The 19,611-nt window shown below is 43.1% G+C and overlaps 1 protein-coding gene across 2 annotated transcripts in view; it reads right to left on the bottom strand.

The window, feature by feature from the left end:
- The window catches only part of STAT3 (signal transducer and activator of transcription 3), a 129,713-nt gene that overhangs the window by 27,025 nt on the left and 83,077 nt on the right, over positions 1-19,611 (bottom strand). For both annotated transcript variants that reach the window (XM_068263198.1, XM_068263199.1), the window contains 7 exons: positions 17,988-18,146; positions 16,327-16,419; positions 12,731-12,790; positions 10,578-10,607; positions 5,899-5,992; positions 4,035-4,082; positions 2,210-2,293 (listed from right to left, as the gene is read on the bottom strand). In XM_068263198.1, coding sequence (XP_068119299.1) covers positions 2,210-2,293; positions 4,035-4,082; positions 5,899-5,992; positions 10,578-10,607; positions 12,731-12,790; positions 16,327-16,419; positions 17,988-18,146 — 568 coding nt within the window. The remainder of the gene's footprint in view (positions 1-2,209; positions 2,294-4,034; positions 4,083-5,898; positions 5,993-10,577; positions 10,608-12,730; positions 12,791-16,326; positions 16,420-17,987; positions 18,147-19,611) is intronic.

Genomic DNA, 19,611 nt, shown 5'->3' with positions numbered 1-19,611 from the left:
AATGGACCTAAAAAAAAAACAAAAACAAAAAAAAACAATGACATTTTGCCAGCTGCATTTACTCAATGCAATTGATACAATCCGAGTGAAAGCAAAGATTTTTCCTTTCTTACAGAGTGAGTGAATGTCACTTCAGTGCATTGTCTTAACAGGTGTCTAAGGATTTAATTAAGAAGAATATGGATGCTGCCATATTTTATTTCCTTTTAGGCAATACCAGTTGCCTGGCAGCCCTGCTGATCCTCTTGTCTCTTAAGGTGCGTACACACATGCGACTATAGTCGTTTGTAACGATCGTTCCCCGATCTTTACCAACGACGATCGTTACAAAAAACGAACCAACGACTATTAAGGCAAACGACGAACGAGTCAAATCGCTACAAAACAAATTCTGTCTTGGCGGATTTTTACCACCGACGATCGTTAGCAAAAGTGGTACATCGTTGGAAACGATCGTTCGTACCAGGCTGGACATGCGCATTTCCCTTTTTCTCCAAGGAACTTTACAATTTTATGCGCAGGCGCAATAAGTGCTTTTACGTGGTGTAACGTTCGTTCTAACGATGTGATCGTTACACACTTTTTACAACTAACTTTACTTCGGTCGTTCTTTCGTCAATTAAAAGATCGTTCGTCGTTGACAACGAACGATCGTTGTCGCATGTGTGTACATAGCATTACACTTTTAGCCATAGACCCTGAACAAGCATGCAGCAGATCAGCTGTTTCAGACATTGTCAGATCTGACAAGATTAGCTACAAGCTTGTTTCTGGTATTATTCAGAAACTACTGCAGCCAAATAGACCACCAGGCAACTGGTATTGTTTAAAAGGAAATATGGCAGCCTCCATATACTTCTCACTTCAGTTGTCCTTTAACAAGTGTCTGAGTATTTAATTGAGGGAATTTGAGACGCCTTACCCAAGCCGCTTATCTAAATCTTCACCCGTTAAAGGTTGTAAAAACCGTAAACTATCTCTCAGTCTGCCTTAAGTGCTACCTCAGTCAAAAATATGCCCATAACCAATAAATGTAGGCTAACCCTAACAGACCACTGAGACCTTTTCATTGTGCCCCACTAATCTCCCCTGACAGTTGTAACAATGTAGTTTTACAAACCTACAACAAAAAGGTGACTGGTAATGTTCCAATTTCTGGGCATCTAAAAAAGCAGCTCCAGCTTTATTGGGCACTGCGTTTAGGCTGGGGTTCACACTATACTGGATGAAACCGATCATGTAAAAACAAATTCATTTTCTGATTAAATGGATCAGTTTGTAACAATGGCATCAGTTTTTCATGTCACCAACGCCTTGATACCTGCTGCTGTCACATTCACGTTCCTCTGCACAGAAGAAAAGCTGGTAGAGACCCGAGAGCTCCGTCAGAAGCATTAGGCTACAACTGGTTTGCAATAGACCAATGAGAATCCTCCCTGGAGGAAGGCTTCCTATTAGTCTAATGCAAACCAATTGTAGACTGATGCTTCTGATGGGGTTCTGTATACTGGCATTTCCATGCAATGGACTGAGCGGCAGTGGTAGCAGTGAAAGGACCAGAAAAGACAGTGGAAAGTGTAAAAACTTGTGAAACGTACACGACGACCAGCCTAGTGTAAATGGACACCATCCATTCTTACAGGCACTCTGATTCGGTCAGCCTCAGTCGCCATCGGCTTCAGCTGGCAGATCTGAGAAAGCCTTGCATGAACCATCCTTCCGTTCTGCTTGTCGACGTGAATGGATCATATTGCTTTACATAGGAATCACTCCACTCAGAAAAACGTGTTTTCCTGCCTTAAGGTGCCCATACACTCGTCAGATTGGCAGCAGATAGATCATCAGATGCATTTCTTATCTGATGCGTTTTTAGAACATTTTTTACCAGGATAGAATTCCAATAGATTTCAGTTTGAAATCTATTGAAATTCAATCTGATGGCATTTTTTTGCCATCAGATTTCCATTAAGGCCAATGCAAACTGATAAGCAATCTCATCAGATCGACCTAAATTTTCCATCCTGCCAGTTCGACAGAAATCCATCGAAATCGGCCATCGATCGGTCGATTGGCCAACCGATTTTCAATCGATCAATTGATCGATGGATCTGGATCGATCGGTCGGCCAGAAAATCGGCTCAGTGTATGGGCCCCTTTAGTGGCTTCAAGTTTTTCCCACAAGATACACATGTACTGCTAAATGTCTTACCTCCAAGTCAATTTTCAAGCCTTGATGGTAAACTTCTGTTTCAAACGTAATTAGGTGAAGCTCTTCAGTAACAATAAGAGATGCCTGAAAGATAAGATGCAGCACTATAAACAGTAATAAAAGAAAAGCCATTTATGGTCCTAGGTAAAAAGGTTTACCAAGATGATATTTTCTCAACTTGGCTACAAAAATACTTTAGCACCTAGCAACTGAAAAAAATATACTAAAAAAAAGGGAGGGGGTTTATCTAGATCAGCGTTTCTCAACATTTTATTGTTCTGTACCCCTTTTAAAACCCTGTACTCACCAAGTACCCCAGCACAGTAAACATTATGACAAGTACCCCTTGACAAACCTATTCTAAACAATTTCCAAGCATTTACTATGGCTTTTAATTTGCCAAAACACAGATTTGGTGTTTAAAAGAATATTACATTTTCTTAAACACTAAATTTGTTATTCTTGGTCAAGTACATCAAGCCCAAGTACCTCCTGGAACCAACAGAAATACTTCCTGGGGTACGCGTACCACACGTTGAGAACCTAGCATCTAGATCACCCTTGAAACACTGGTTCAACCTTTTCATAAGCCAATTTTTTTTTTCAGAAAAAAAGGTATGTACATTTCAAATTTGAATTTTCATTTCTGCTTGGAATTGAATAGGAAATATTACAAGCAGACTAGCAGTAATCATGTTACCGGCTTTCACACTGACCATTGACATGACAGATCGGTGAACACTTTAAAAACTTTATGTACAGTCACTATCCAAGCCAACCAAGCAGGAAGTGGCGCTCACTTCTGTTGCTTAAATACGCTTCCACCTATGTGTGACGCGCAAAACTTGCAGAGGGCATTTTAAAACACGTGCGCCGCCATAGACTTACACCACTTCTGGTCCACTGCACGGCAAAGTAGGTATGCGCTTGCATTAGATATTTCTGGCACAGTGTGAAAGGGGCCTCAAGCTTCAATTTCAGCCACACAGCCTAGATTTCACCCCCCTCCCGAGTGGCTAGACTAAGTAGGGACTCAAAATGAAAACCATTAACTGTCCTTCAATGATTTGTACTGTAGCTTAAAAAGCTCTGGGGTTTTATTTTAATATAAGATTTCTGACTGTTACGGTATTATGCTAAACTTGCCTGAAAACCGCTACCGCCTGTACAGGCTAATTTAAAAAAAAAAAAAAAATCACCAAGCACAATTGCAAACTAATGTGATTTTAAAATTGCACACCGTGCAAATTTTGAAATTGCATTCTTGCGTTTTTGCTTTTTTTCTTGTGATTAGCTAAAAGTCCTTCAACAGGAAGTTGCACTGTCTCCTGGGATTTGGCCTTAAAAATCACATCACACCATTGTGTACACTTCACCATGATTTTCATTATTTTTAACAGGCTTTGCAATTGAAAAAAAAACAAAAACGCAAGCGATTACAAAAATGCAGCGTATTGTAGCCAGCGTGTACAGACCCTAAAATAAACCTGAAGCACCGCACTCCCAACCACATAGCAAGCCAAATTCCCCAAATTCTATGCCTGCTGGATAGATATACAAGGGTGCTCAACTGCACTTTTCGTCCTATGGGAGAAAAGTGCTTTACAAATGTTATTGTATTAACTGTCAAAATGGAATTTTATTAATTTATTGCCAACATAGCATAGATCGCTGATAAAGCAATATCCGCAATAAAAATATTCCATTTGACTGTGAGCCCTCATCTAGGTTTATTCAGCAGGTTCTGCATACTTCACAGATGGCCTTTTCATTATGAAATATGAGTCATGTTTCAGTTACAAGCGAATCATGCTGGTATACTTACATCACAGTTAGCTCTTCCTCCATTGCCACATCTCTGTTCTCTCAAAGTCTACAAAAAAGGAAGAAACACACAAGGAAGAAAATGATGGGCGGAGGGGAGTAAAACTGGAATTCACCTGCATCTCCAAACAGCACAAGTTATAGAATGAATAACATTTAGCAGATTATATAGATTATTGGTGCTGAAAACTGTAGTAATCAGTATCTCCACAGTGTTGTGCAGCTTACCTGAAAGCACCAAAGCAAGGAGGAGGGGGGGGGGGGGGGGGGGGAGAATCAAAGGATACCAGAAGTGAGAGGGATATGGGGCTGTTTTTTTTCCCCCTAACTTTTAAATCGTCCAGCAGTCCTGCTAATCCTCTACCTCTAATGCTTTTAGCCATACAACCTGAACAAGCAAGCAGATCACGTGTCTCTGACTAGATTAGCCACATGCTTGTTTTAGATGTGTTATCCAAATACTACTGCAGCTAAATAAATGAGCAGGGAGCCAGGCAACTGGTATTGTTTAAAAAATTAAAATAGCAGCCTCCATGACCCTCAATTCAGGTGTCCTTTAAAAATGCTTCGCACCAGAGAAACATCACAACTCTATACATGAATTCTGGTGGGTAATCCTCTGTACATACATACATACATATACAAGTCTCAAGAAGGTCTAAGGTTTTGGATATCACAAAAAAAAAATCTGTTCCTTAGTGAGTTTTAAAATTAGGCAGCACCCTATAGCTGGTGCTGCTTATTTCCAGTATAGCACAATTTGGCAGAACTAATTTCCAGGTGGAATTTTATGAACTTGAACATATAGAAGTCATCGGCTTACATGGTATATGGCCTAATCTTTACATGGCAGGTCCTACCTGTGGAAATACATGTCTGAATTATTTATCTGGTGGCATAAACTAGGGACATTTGTTAATACTGAAAAGCTGCTTTAAATGCATATTTTATATTCAAGATGATGTGTGGGTTCATGCTATGACTAGATTTTTTAATATTATACATAGTCCTGGGACAGTTTTGGGGTTGGTATGAAAGCCATAAATCTAACTGTTAGTTTACTGGGTTGTAGACTACTAGCCATTACCTGTGTATACTATTATGAGAGCTTACTGCAGCGTTATTAAGCATGTTATATAAAGATATTATATGGGTTTTAACCAAGTTTCAAAATTGTATTTTTATAAATGGTTACTGGCTAAGTTCTGTCCATAGGGTTGAATCCCACTGTTTGGGAAAGGCTGTCATGGAGGCTATATTCCCAGTTTTAGGAAAAGGGGAGTTAGTAATTTTTTGTTTTGTGTGACCATGGCCCCCATTGTTATACACCAGTTATGTACCTCATTTTTGTTATTTCAGGGTCAAAAATGAGGCCCTCAGTGCAGCTGCTAAAGCTCCACCAAAATGGTGCCCTGTACCAGGATAACAAAATACCAAAACAGCTTATGGTGACCCCAAAGCACTAGAAAAGTATAACGTGCAAAACAAGATAATAGTTCCTTGCAAACCTCCAAATTTAAAACAGAATGGCTAAAATGAATTAAGGTGTTATGAATGAATCAAAATCCAGACCTCAACCCAATAGAAGTGCTGCCACAGAACCTTAAAAGAGCTGTGCACAAATAAATACCCACACACCTCAATGAACTAACGCAATGTGGTAATGAGTGGGACAAAGGTCCTCTGCAAAGATGTGAGATACGGATGCATTTTTAGAAAAACAATCTTTTAAAAGAAGATGTAATACAAAAACTTAAACACAGTTCCAATAACTAATAAAGGATACTGTAAATAAAGGAATTTTGTTATTACCATGTTGAGTACACACACACACACACACACACACCCCTAATGCATGATCTTACCAAATGTTTGAATTCAGCAGACAGGCTGCCATTGTTTGACTCCTCCATGTTCATCACCTTTGTGTTTGTACCAAGAATATTGAATTTACGTGACCTGAAAAAGGAGGAAAAAAAAACACCTTAGTACAGTACATAATACAGAGAACACCCAATTTCTTATGTGTGTTCTGGTATCAGAGCCGGTTCTAGACAGGCACATGAGTGGGCAGTCAAAAATGTGTAGGGGGTATCATGTTCGAGGAAATTTGTGGCGCACGTGGTCATAACGTCATGTGGGCGGGGCTAACTAATGTAGTTATACCAGCTAAGGTAGTTACATAAAAAAAATATGAAGTAAATGCACGTAATGACACAGCGTTTCACCACTAAATGCACATAGGAGACAGCGTTTCCCCAGTAAATGCACGTAATGAGACAGCCAGCGTCCACAGTATATGTAGCCAGGCGTATAGGTGTCCCCAGTATATGTAGCCAGGCGTATAGGTGTCCCCAGTATATGTAGCCAGGCGTATAGGTGTCCCCAGTATATGTAGCCAGGCGTATAGGTGTCCCCAGTATATGTAGCCAGGCGTATAGGTGTCCCCAGTATATGTAGCCAGGTCCAGTGTTCTCACCAGGCTTTTTTAGCCGGGTGCTCCACCCGGCTAATTTTGGTGAGCACCCAGCTGTCATCAACCCACCTCCTCTGCTGTAAGCAGAGAAGTGCAAGCCATGCCTTCTGTCATCTCGCCTCACCCAGCTACTTTTTCATGCCCCCCGGCTGGAAAAAAAATCTCTGGGGAGAATACTGAGGTCTATAGGTGTCCTTAGTATATGTAGCCAGGTCTATAGGCGTCCCCAGTATACAGTGGAGGAAATAATTATTTAACCCCTCACTGATTTTGTAGGTTTGTCCAATGACAAAGAAATGAAGTCTCAGAACAGTATCATTTCAATGATACCGTAGGTTTATTTTAACAGTGGCAGATAGCACATCAAAAGGAAAATCGAAAAAATAACCTTAAATAAAAGATAGCAACTGATTTGCATTTCATTGAGTGAAATAAGTTTTTGAACCCTCTAACAATAAAAGACTTAATACTTAGTGGATTGTTTGCAAGCACGGAGGTCAAACGTTTCTTGTAATTGATGACCAAGTTTGCACACATTTTAGGAGGAATGTTGGTCCACTCCTCTTTGCAGATCATCTCTAAATCCCTAATGTTTCGAGGCTGTCTCTGTGCAACTCTGAGCTTGAGCTCCCTCCATAGGTTTTCTATTGGATTAAGGTCCGAAGACTGACTAGACCACTCCATGACCTTAATGTGCTTCTTCTTGAGCCACTCCTTTGTTGCCTTTGCTGTATGTTTTGGGTCATTGTCGTGCTGGAACACCCATCCACGACCCATTTTCAGTTTCCTGGCAGAGGGAAGGAGGTTGTCGTTCAGGATTTCACGATACATGGCTCCGTCCATTTTCCCGTTAATGCGATTAAGTTGTCCTGTGCCCTTAGCAGAAAAACACCCCCAAAGCAAAATGTTTTCACCCCCATGCTTGACGGTGGGGACGGTGTTTTGGGTGCCATAGGCAGCATTTTTCTTCCTCCAAACACAGCGAGTTGAGTTAATGCCAAAGAGCTCTATTTTGGTCTCATCAGACCACAGCACCTTCTCCCAGTCACTCACAGAATCATTCAGGTGTTCGTTGGCAAACTTCAGACGGGCCTGCACATGTGCCTTCTTGAGCAGGGGGACCTTGCGAGCCCTGCAGGATTTTAATCCATTGCGGTGTAATGTGTTTCCAATGGTTTTCCAGGTGACTGTGGTCCCTGCTAATTTGAGGTCATTCACTAACTCCTCCCGTGTAGTTTTAGGATGCTTTTTCACCTCAAGAGCCATTGACACCCCACGAGGTGAGATCTTGCGTGGAGCCCCAGAGCGAGGTCGATTGATGGTCATTTTGTGCTCCTTCCATTTTCGAACAATCGCACCAACAGTTGTCACCTTCTCTCCCAGCTTCTTGCTGATGGTTTTGTAGCCCATTCCAGCCTTGTGCAGGTCTACAATTTTGTCTCTGACATCCTTGGACAGCTCTTTGGCCTTTCCCATGTTGGAGAGTTTGGAGTCTGCTTGATTGATTGATTCTGTAGACATTGGAGTCTGCTTGATTGATTGATTCTGTAGACAGGTGTCTTATACAGGTGACTAGTTAAGACAGGTGTCCTTAATGAGGGTGACTGAGTAGAAGTGTCTAACCACTCTGTGGGAGCCAGAACTCTTAATGGTTGGTAGGGGTTCAAAAACTTATTTCACTCAATGAAATGCAAATCAGTTGCTATCTTTTATTTAAGGTTATTTTTTCGATTTTCCTTTTGATGTGCTATCTGCCACTATTAAAATAAACCTACCATTGAAATGATACTGTTCTGAGACTTTTCATTTCTTTGTCATTGGACAAACTTACAAAATCAGTGAGGGGGTCAAATTATTATTTCCTCCACTGTATGTAGTCAGGACTTACCGTGTCCTGATTCCCAATATATCCAGGTGTATAGATGTCCCCAGGTGGGGTGGCAGCGGAGAGGGAGCGATGGGCACAGCGGTGGGGAAGGGGGAAATCCCCCCTTCTCTTGCTCCGCCCTCCAGATATGAGCGGCTGGCAGCGGCGACAGAACACTTCCTCTCTTCCCAGCGCGGGATAGAGATCTGTGCACCACTACTCTGGTCTAGTCTAGACCAAAGTAGTGGTGCACAGATCTCTTTTGCTGAGAAGAGAGGAAGTGTTCTGCCGCCGCTGCTAGATGCTCATATCTGGAGGGGGGAGCAAGAGAGAAGGGGAGCCCCAGGTGAGTGAGGGAAGGGGGGGGGGGAATTCCCCCTTTCCCACTGCTGTGCCCATCGCTCCCTCTCTCACCGCTGCCACCTTACCTGTATGAGGGGCACAAGATTTGAGGGGGTCGCCCCCTTTTGCCCCTGCACAGAACTGTCTGGTATCCTTATTTGACTAATAAAGGCACAAAAGGAAGTATTTAAAATTTAACATGGACAATGTATAAGGCATGTTGAATTTAAAGGTAGAATAGAATTGCATAGCAGAAACCACATGCAAAATCTCATGGGATGCAAGTCTACGAGGCGCACAAAAACAATTTCATTTTTCCCAGCGTACTACTGTAAGTGAATCGCATGAGATTTATATGCAATGCTTTCCTATGGAGCCACAAAGGCACGCTTTTCCACATTTTTTAAAACTGTATCCAGTAATGTATTTGTTCTATCCTGTTGAAAAGGCAGATTAAAACCACAAAACCACAAACATACAAAAATGCATAAGAAATGCCAATGCAAAAACGCAAATGCATACAAAAATGCACTTGCAAAAACAAACCGTGAAAGACGCAGAAATACACATGCCATAAAACTTATGCCATTCTGCATAGACAAGTGTGCTCCCAGCCTGAGGCTGCTTACACATTAAGACGTTACAGGCGCACGTTAGTGCAGCCTGTAACGCTCCCCCAGCGCACAGCAATGTAACACAAGTGGGCTGTTCACACTGCCCACGTTGCGTTACATGTAACGCTGCACGTTCTCCCGAAGGTGCAGCATGCTACGGCGTTACAGCAGCTTAAGCCGCGTTAGACTGTTTGCACATGCTCAGTCAGGTTGGGGAGGAGCGGAGAGCGGCCAGGCACATGGCTAATTAATATTCACTGCACTTTGTGACGTGCAGTGTTTACTTCCCGATTCGGCCGCTCTGTGCGGCGATTGGCCGGCGGGTCCACGTGATGCCGCATGCGTCCAAGAGTACGCATAGCGGCATCACGGACGCCAGAGTGAGCTGCACAACGCGGCTCATTCCGACGTCCACATCGAAGAGCACCAGGCCTTGCATCAGGTGCATGTTATGCGACCTTAACGTAGCACCTAACGCAACGTCTTGGTGTGCAAGTAGCCTAAAAGATGATACTGGTGTTGCGAGCACAAGGTTTACTATATTAAAAAAAACGTACTTACCAAATAAGATATTTTCTTAATGCAGCCCTACTTTCTCTGCTGTGGAGGAGTCTGTACAACTCTGATCTGTGTTGCTCTCCCTTTCTCAATGGATGCAGCCCACTTGCATCTACCATACATTTGCTCCAATACACTGGTGCAAAGGACAGGCAGGAATCAAAGTATCAGACTGAAAACGCTTTCCAGTCTCATGACAGGTTAAATTAAGCAGGGAAAAGCTTAGCTGAGTAGTGGACTGCACTCACCTTGCAGTGCTGGGGTTCTTTGTTCAAATCTGGGCCAGAACACTCCCTACAAGGACGTTTGCATGGTTTTTCAAAACAGATTAGCTTACGGCCTTCCCCAAAATTGGCCTTAGTCTACAGTGGACATAACTAGAAGGGACTAGATTACAAGCTGAGTAAAACTAGTATATATTATATAAAGCACTGTAGAAGACATTAGCACTATATATAAATAGGCAAACGAAAAGCAAACAATTTTAACGTTATATCTAGTAGGAAACCCAAGTCGTTAAAGTCACATAATTTGACAATTCCACATCCTATTTTCAGAAATTTCTAAAAACAAGTAAGCAAAGTCCAAAACAAAAACCAAAAAAAAAAAAAAAAAAAAACAACCCACACCATACCCGAGGCGTATCAAACACTGAAGAAAAAAAAACTAAAAACAGGATAATCTTACCCTCTGAGTGCAGCAACATCTCCAGAATCTCTAAAAGAGACAAGCAAGATTTTCTTTAATCAGGATGAATTTACAGTAAATAGTCTTTTTTTATATATTTTAAAGCAGATGGTGCAGACCTAAACTCTTACACAGCACACAATGAAAAAATAGATTTTCTATATTTAGTTGAAGAAATTCACTTCTCTGTTTTAGTTGTTTGTTTAGCCAGATCAAGGTGTCTAATTAGTTCAGCATCTGTGAATAGACTGCAGGAGAGCTCTTCCTAGGCAGCTCTCCCCATACACTGAGGCTCAACCCTTCCAGTCCTCCCTGCAAAAGTGAAACCAAGATAAATTGGATTTTGTTTTTGTTAACAGGAAGGAACAGGAATGTGGGACGGGAGAGGACAAGCTTCCCTCTCTCACTATCTTCCTGATGGCCAGAGAATAGAGCTTGGTATACTGAGAATAAGATCATTTCAGCAGAGACATTTCTGAATAGATTGAGTGCTTGCAACGCAGGGTGGGATTCCTGGCAGCATTATAAACACAGTGCAGTGTTTAACCTTTTGGGCACCGCCTATATTAGATCCTACACCGCACTTATGGCTGTTCTAGCCTGATCGTTTCCACTCCAAGAGGGGAGATTGAGCGGTCACATGACGGCTGACATCTCCCCTCAGTGATAAGAAGCCATGGCGTATGGCTTCTGATCACTATGATCCCTGGCGGATCATAGTGATTGCCGGGGGGGATGCTGCAGCTGTCACAGTAATCGGCACTCCCCACCGCTTTGGCCGGCATCCCTGCTCGCTCCGTCGTCAGTGGCGGGTCCCGGCTGGATGACGTCATCAAGCCTCGACCCGGAACTTAGAGTCATTACGAGCAGGTATGCCGGCCAGAGCGGTCCACTGCGGCTAATTGCTGGAGCCTGAAAGGTGAGTAAAGGCTGCTGGCTAAGGGGGGGGCACGTGCATCTGGATCAAACTGGGATACCATGCCCAGCTGGCGCCAGCAGGGATCCGGTTACGCTGTCCCCAAAGGGTTAAAACTGACCCAAACCAAACATTTTTTTAATTAAAAATATTTAGTTGCACCACTCTGACACATACAAAGATAAATAAACACTCCTTCAAACCTATGATCATTTCAGTGCATGCTTTTCACCATTCTCTTTTCATAGCTAGGGTTATACAGGTGGCAGCCATTAGCAATTCCTCCATTGCCGGACACCATCTACTCCACCAGTTTGCCGGAAAAATCCCGGCAATTTTAAAGGAAGGGAGGGGTTCCTCCATTAAATGTAAAATATTTTATATTTGTCATCATGCAGCTGAAAAAAGGCTGCTATTCATTATTATAATTTAGAAAACAGATTTTATTTCTGAAATCTTGTGTTTTTAATTTGGGTCCACTTTAAGTGGAATTTGATTTTGTGGCCACCAATCCTGCTTTAAGTTTAAAAAAAAAATTTATACCATGTAAAATAGAACATCTATGCATGGTTGAGTAAATAGCTAATATATTGCCTGTATGTGCCAGTGCAGAGATGATAATGCAATTACATGTGGAAGCACAATTTTGTGACTGCAAACTTACTCACAGGTTTATACAATTGTGATTACACATGTAAGTGAGGTTATTTCAGTCGCACAAAGCCAAGTGTGAAGGTTGTATTTTACAGGTATAATTTGAGTACAATAATTTATAATAATTAGTTTCACGTATTAAAAAAAAACAAAACAAAAAAAAAAAACCATCAGCAACAAAGTTCCATTATTTTTCTCTTCAATTCTATTAATCTTTGAAGTACTGGGAGATACTTTGACAAAATGAAAGTGTACCAGAGATGAATCGTTAGTAAGATATGATATTTACCCTGGGCTTCCTCCCGCCCACGTGTAAATCCCACGCTGTCCTTCCGCGGTCTACCTTTCAGCTGCGATCAGCATCGGTTACTAGATCAGTCGCGTCTAGTCTTTTGTGCTTGCGCACCCGGACTGACGCAACTGAGCAGGTTACTGGGGCTGATCGCAGCTGAACGGCGTGGGGCCCACATTTTTATGGGCTGGGAGGAAGACTAAGGTAAGTATCAAATCTTACTAACGATTGATCTCTGGTTTACTTTCATGCACCTTTTTTCGGTACAAGGAACATTAATATTGGACTTACTTATCAATGCAGACTTTGATTTTCAGCTGGTAATTCAATTCTGGAAACTTGACCAGAAGTCTGGAAAATATAATAAAAGCATATTGAAAATATACATAGATTTAAAAAGCCTTATGAGGATTGAATGGTTGCCTTTGTGCAACTCAGAAAAAAAGCATGAAGAGGTAGACTATGTGTGCACGATAGCATGTTCTCCTCTGAGATGGATGGTTGGGATATCCCTGCCAAGAAGACACCTAGACACCAGGGAACTGTATCCCCCCCTCCCCCCATCTCTCTTCTAAAGTTTAGATGGGTTACACAGTAAATCTAGCTACAAACAGCTTCAACAGTGTAGGATTATTTATTCCTGTGATAAAATCAGAGCAGCCATATTCTGCTTGTTCATATTCTGGTCATCCACAGCCAAGCTGCTCTGCATCTCCACCCCTCAGCCTGTGAAAAATCCACTCCCCTCTACACCCTTTGCCTATGAAATCTCGTGCATGCTTCAGCAAAAGCCTCCTCCTCTCCAGGCTGAGCTCCCATGAGCACTTGCAGCATGGGACTCAGAATGCCTAGGCGCCGGAGGAGCTGGGGGCGTGGATACATTCCATTACATGCAATTCGGTAATAAATAAAAAAAATAAAATTAAAAAGAGCATTTGGGGGAAGAATGTCCAACTATATGTAAGGGGTAGAAAAATGAAAGCAGTAAAAGTTTGTCTCGGATCCACTTTAACAATAGGGTCAATCCCATTACAAAACAAAATGAGACCCAAGGCCTGGAAAATGCTTTAACCGGAAGACAGAAATATTTCAAGCTGGTGTTTGCACATGACAGCGTTGTCTCGGGTTATCTAGAGACAATATTTACACTCTAGCTTCCCACTCACATGGGTAACAGGTTCAAAGGGAGAAGATACCAACCCATATGAAGCAACTGTTCAGACTATTTAGGTAAACAGACTGCTAGGCTAGATTCATACTCACCTTCACATTGAACAGATTTCAGTAACAAACAGACATGCTGACAGATACCATGTTAACTATAGGATCCATTCATACATACATGGTGTACTCTGCAGTGAAAGAATGCTAAGTGCCGTCCTGCGCGGCTTTTCCAGAAAATCACACGGACAAGTGATCTATGACATTACGGTTACAACAAACACCAACTCATGAGGATGGCCACAGAGGAACATTAGGATACACAGTGATCATCTATGTTTGATCCAAGGCGGCGAGTGTGAACCTAGCCTTAGAACCAGTATAACCAAGTCTTTTTGCTCAGTATTTACTGCAATGCCAGTATACACTGCAGGGAAACCGAAAAAAAAAAAGTTGCTGTTTCTTGAATGTGAAATCAGACAGTGAACAGATCTTAGGTTGTTAATAGGATGCGTCTACGCTGTCAGAATGCAACATGCAAACACTGGACCGCAAATGCAAAACCGCAACTGTATTGCAATTGTGATACAAACTAGACTCAATGGAAGCCTATGGTTATGGACGGTGTTGTCAGTTCCCATTAGGTTAAGTGCTAGGGCTGCACGATTTTAGGGAAAAATTGAAATTGTGATTTTTCACTCAGATATTGTGATTTCGATTTTTTTCACGATTTTTTTTCAAAGCAAGCTTTAGCACTAAATTGCACATATATGCAGGTGGGGCCTTCTGTGAGGACGCTGGGCTGGGGGCAGTTAATGTGCGGCGTATTGCGGAGTGCTTGAGCCGGGCAGCGGTTTCGGTTTTAAACCTCAAAACTGTGCAGCCCTAACACACGCTCTGACACACACAGACACACGCTCTGACAGACACACGCACCGACACGACACACGCACCGACACGACACACGCACCGACACGACACACGCACCGACACGACACACGCACCGACACGACACACGCACCGACACGACACACGCACCGACACGACACACGCACCGACACGACACACGCACCGACACGACACACGCACCGACACGACACACGCACCGACACGACACACGCACAGACACGACACACGCACAGACACTGTACACTCATCTCCCCACCTCCACCTCCGTGCAATCACACAGCTGGAAAAAAAAAAAAAAAAGTTGCTTCACGCCGAGGCAGCCTTTGAAGTTTCCTGGAGGAAGGAGGGGGAGAGCATCCCACACTCTCTCGGCTGGAGCTGCCTGTTCTCTCCATAGAGCTGTTCGCTGTCATCCTTTTCAGGGAGGGAAAAAGCAGCGGATGCAGCAGAAACCGCTCTGCTTGAGCGGCCACACTCTCCTGAGTCTCCCGGCATAAGTTGTGCACAGCGCCCCTCTCCCGTCGCAGGGGCTGTGAGGTCAGCAGATACGCTGTCTCTGGGAGATGCAATGCAGACAGAGTGGGGCGGCATAGAAGCCAGGGATTAGCGGCGGCCGGCGGGAGGTAGCTGAGCAGCTAGTAGCACTAAAAAACGAAGCTACTGACGATCTCAAGATCGTCTGCATGTGAATCACGGTTTCGGTTTTAAACCGCAAAACCGTGCAGCCCTATTAAGTGCCGCATGCAGAACACCAACTTACATGTTCCCTGGATAGGGTTCCGCCGCCACTGACACCAGCAGTTTGGTCCAAAGTAGATAAGAGCACAGCAGGAAAATGGAGCACCCAGTTAGCTTGAAAAAAAACATAACAGGAATCCTGCTTCAACAGGGAACATTTTCATTGGTTTATGATGGACCAATGAGAGGCCACCCTGTTGCTAGTTAGGATTCCTGTTGATTTTTTTTTTCCTTTAACCCAACAGGGAGCTCCATGCTTCTGCCAGGCTCCAATTAGTTTGAGAAGGAGCAGCAGACGGTTACAGCGGATGGGTTGTGCCGTAAAATGGGGCAGATTCAAAATGGCAGGTATGTGAATGACGCGGTACGGACTACAACATTCTGAGTGGATTTTTTTTTTTTACTGCGCTTTTTCTACAGCCGCTGTATTTGCTCCGCAGCGCGAACCGGGCCTTAATCTTTATTTAAAACTGCTTTACAACACTGCTCAATTCATAAAAGAAAACACATTCAGATTTATAATAAAATCTGAACCAGTATTTAAAGAGGAACTCTTTAAAAACAGAAGAACAGTGAAAATTATGTAATAAAGTGCTTCATTTTTACAATAATTATGTATAGACGATTTAGTCCGTGTTTGCTCATTGCAAAATCTTTCCTCTCTGATTTTAATTCTGACATCACATGGGGACATGTTTACTGCTGGCAGGTGATGTAATTGGAAGGAGATGCTGCTTGCTTTTTTTCTTTGGCAGTTGGAAAAAGCTGTTATTTCCCACAATGCAACAAGGCTCCCTCAGTGTGAGGTCAGTACCTCAGTGCTGTGAGGAGCTGACATCACACTGTGGGAGGAGCTTCACCACCAAATCAGCCCTACAGAGCCCCCTGATGAGACATTTCAATTTCTCATGGAAAGGGGATATCCGCTACTGATTGGGATGAAGTTCAATTACTGGTTACGGTTTCTCTTTAAAGTGTATCTACAGATTGCAATAGAACCTTTATATCAAATGCTGCGTTATGCCCGATACCTTGGTACAAAACCAAACCACATATGGATCTCCATTTCATTAACCTACCTGACTTTGGTAGTGAACTGTACTCCAGTTTTGATCACTAGGGGGCGATCTGGATGCATTGGCATGCATGGCTGTCTTTCCACCACAAACGCACTGTTAAAAATAAACACATACAGAACATAAAGAACCGCACTTCCCTAAAGCCCAACCTGATAAGATATCTGAGCCACATCTAGTGACATCACTTTAACGGTTAAAGAATCCCCTGTAAAACGTGACAGGTACAGCATAAACACAGCTGTGTGTGTTACATAACCCAGCCTGTGTCTCCCGGGGGAAGCAGGCTATGAAGCTGCTGAGTGCACTGGAGAAATGCTGAAACCAGAGACAAGGACAGAGGAAGGACAGTGAGAGAAAAGAGGATTTTATAGACCCATAAATCACCCTCACCACTAGTAAATCAGTGCAGCTCTAAGGCATCTGCTGTCCAGTAGTAACAGCAGCTGTGGACTGCTTTACATTCAGAGTTACAGATTGCCCAGCTTGCTCATGGTGAATAGAACTCCTAGAAGTGTGTAAGGGGCTGAAAGGAATTAAAAATCCCTCTTACTAAATAATGCAACGTAAAACAAATGTTTGCCTTCTTAAAACAGAAGGTATTTGCGATTATTCAGGTTGGAGTGAGCATATGAAGTCTCCCACAATACATCACGGCTGAATATGCAAATCATCTCTTTGTTGTCCCTGTAATATTAACAAGCTGACACATTGCTTTACAGCGGTTCTGGAGGTGTGCTTAGCCATCAGAGACCACAAAGAGGATTTGCATATTCAGTGATTCATTGTGGGAGACATATGCTCACTCCAACCTGAATAATCGCAAATACCTTCTGTTCTAATAACACAAACCTCTGTTTTGCTTTACATTGATAAACAAGTAATACAACGTATCATTTATACTTCAATTCTTGAACTACAAACATGTGACTTAATGTGAGCAAGAATGATCTCCCAATGATGCAAAACCACCGATAATGTAACTCGTACATTCATGTCTCTAAAAGCCAAACACATGCAGATCCACTGGCGTGCAAGTGTTCCTTCCTATAGGGTCCATTACTTTTACAGAGCCATATGAATCCAACATGCACACAGTGGTTGCAAATAATTGAGATTTTAACTTACCTGGGGCTTCTTCCAGCCCCTTGGACTCCTACTGTGCCTGTGACATCCTCCTGATCCCCTCCGGGGAATTTGAGAAGCCCTTTAACTTATCACTTTGCAATTTGATTTATTTTTTTTTTACCACTACTATTTTTTGGTAAAGTTTCTCTTTAAGAGTCAAAGCTGGACAGCCAGGCAAAAAAATTAAAAAAAATAAACCTGCAATAATCCTAGGAGTAATTATTTTATCATCATATTTGAAAAAGGTTAAATATGGTCTTCCCTTGATCTCTGCTTTACTGCTGGTGGAGCAGGGGCCAGGGAGCAGACAAGGAGCTCTTTTGCAACCTTTTTATACAATATGTTTTCATTTAATAAAGATTGTAGAATGCTATAGAATAAATGGAAACTTTTACTATGGAGATGGGGAAGCATTTTAGTGTCCAGTGCTGCAATGACTGCTAACAGACCTCCTTTCAACCACTTCTGGAATGTGCAACATATCTGAAAAGCAGTTTACTGCACCCCAGTGCCATTCCAGAGTCAACATCACATACCTCTTCATTAGATTCCGGAACAGCTCAACAATCCTCTCCTCCAGCATGGGCCGGTGCTGAACAATGGGGTCCCCTTTGTAGGAGACTTTTTGCTGAAGTTCTTCTAGCTTCTTGATCTGTTGTCGGGTCTGCAGCTGGGATTCAGCCAGAGAGGTTATCCTGGAGTGAGAAAGAGAAAGGATCATAAACATAACTCATGGTTATATGTAAAGCACTTTTGCTATAAAATTTGCCAATTCAGCCTGGCTAGAAGCGCCTGTTCACTGCTAGTCATTAGTCCACACTATAAATGGTGGGAGCTCATACTACTTTTTTCATGCACCATTTATAAGAATTAGATACAGGAAAAAGATGAGCACTTTAAAGGGGGTTGAACTTACCTGGGGCTTCTAATAGTCCCACGCAGACATCCTGTGCCCGCGCAGCCACTCACCGAAGCTTCTTCTCCGGTTCACTTCTGGAATTTGCGACTGTCTGAAAACTGCGCCTGTGTGGCCGTGCCCTCGCTACCGCTGACGTCATCAGGAGTGTATTGCCCAGGCCCAGTACGGTCTGCGCAGTGGTTTTCCGACTTTAAAGTCGGAAACTCCAGCAGTGAGCCGGAGGCAGGGATCAGAGCATTGGTGACTGGCTGCACGGGCACAGGATGTCTGCGTGGGACCATTAGAAGCCCCGGGTAAGTTCGACTTCCCCCCCCCCCACCACCCCCCCAGTAGTCCTTTAAAGAGACAATGAAGCGAAAAAAAATTATGATTTGTATGTGTAGTACAGCTAAAATAATAACACATTAAGATCAGATACATCAGTCTAATGGTTTCCAGTACAGGAAGAGTTAAGAAACTCCAGTTATCTCTATGCCATTAAAGAGACTCTGTAACATGAAAAACCTCCCCTGGGGGGTACTCACCTCGGGTGGGGGAAGCCTCCGGATCCTAATGAGGCTTCCCACGCTGTCCTCTGTCCCACGGGGGTCTCGGTGCAGCCCTTCGAACAGCCAGCGATAGGCCCGACTGACTTCAATATTTACCTTTGCTGGCTCCAGCGGCGGCGCTGTGGCTGCTTTCGGCACGGAAATAGACGGAAATACCCGATCTCCGTCGGGTCCGCTCTACTGCGCAGGCGCCGGAAACTTGCGCCTGCGCAGTAGAGCAGACCCGACGGCGATCGGGTATTTCCGCCTACTTCGGAGCCGACAGTCGTCAGAGCGCCTGCGCAGGAGCCGGGAAGGTAAATATTGACGTCACCACTGCACGGAGGGCTGCAGCGAGACCCCTGAGGGACGGAGGACGGCGTGGGAAGCCTTATTAGGATCCGGAGGCTTCCCCCACCCGAGGCGAGTACCCCCCAGGGAACGTTTTGTCGTTACAGTTCCTCTTTAAGCTTAGTTCACAGACTGCTCTGAAAGAATCATTTTGAATGCTGAGTGTTGTGTAATCTGCACATATTATAGAATGATGCAATGTTAGAAAAAACCCTATATAAATGAAAATAAAAATGAGAATATTTTCTTTGCTGCTAATCTTCTAGTAATTATTCATAGTACAGAACCAATTCATTTTTTTTTTCGTTTCAGTGTCTCTTTAAGTAATAGCAACCAATAGCTAAGATTTTATGGAGACTAAGA

Source organism: Hyperolius riggenbachi, chromosome 12, assembly GCF_040937935.1.
Source record: "Hyperolius riggenbachi isolate aHypRig1 chromosome 12, aHypRig1.pri, whole genome shotgun sequence".
Taxonomy (NCBI): domain Eukaryota; kingdom Metazoa; phylum Chordata; class Amphibia; order Anura; family Hyperoliidae; genus Hyperolius; species Hyperolius riggenbachi.
This window is presented reverse-complemented; position numbering and strand designations above follow the sequence as displayed.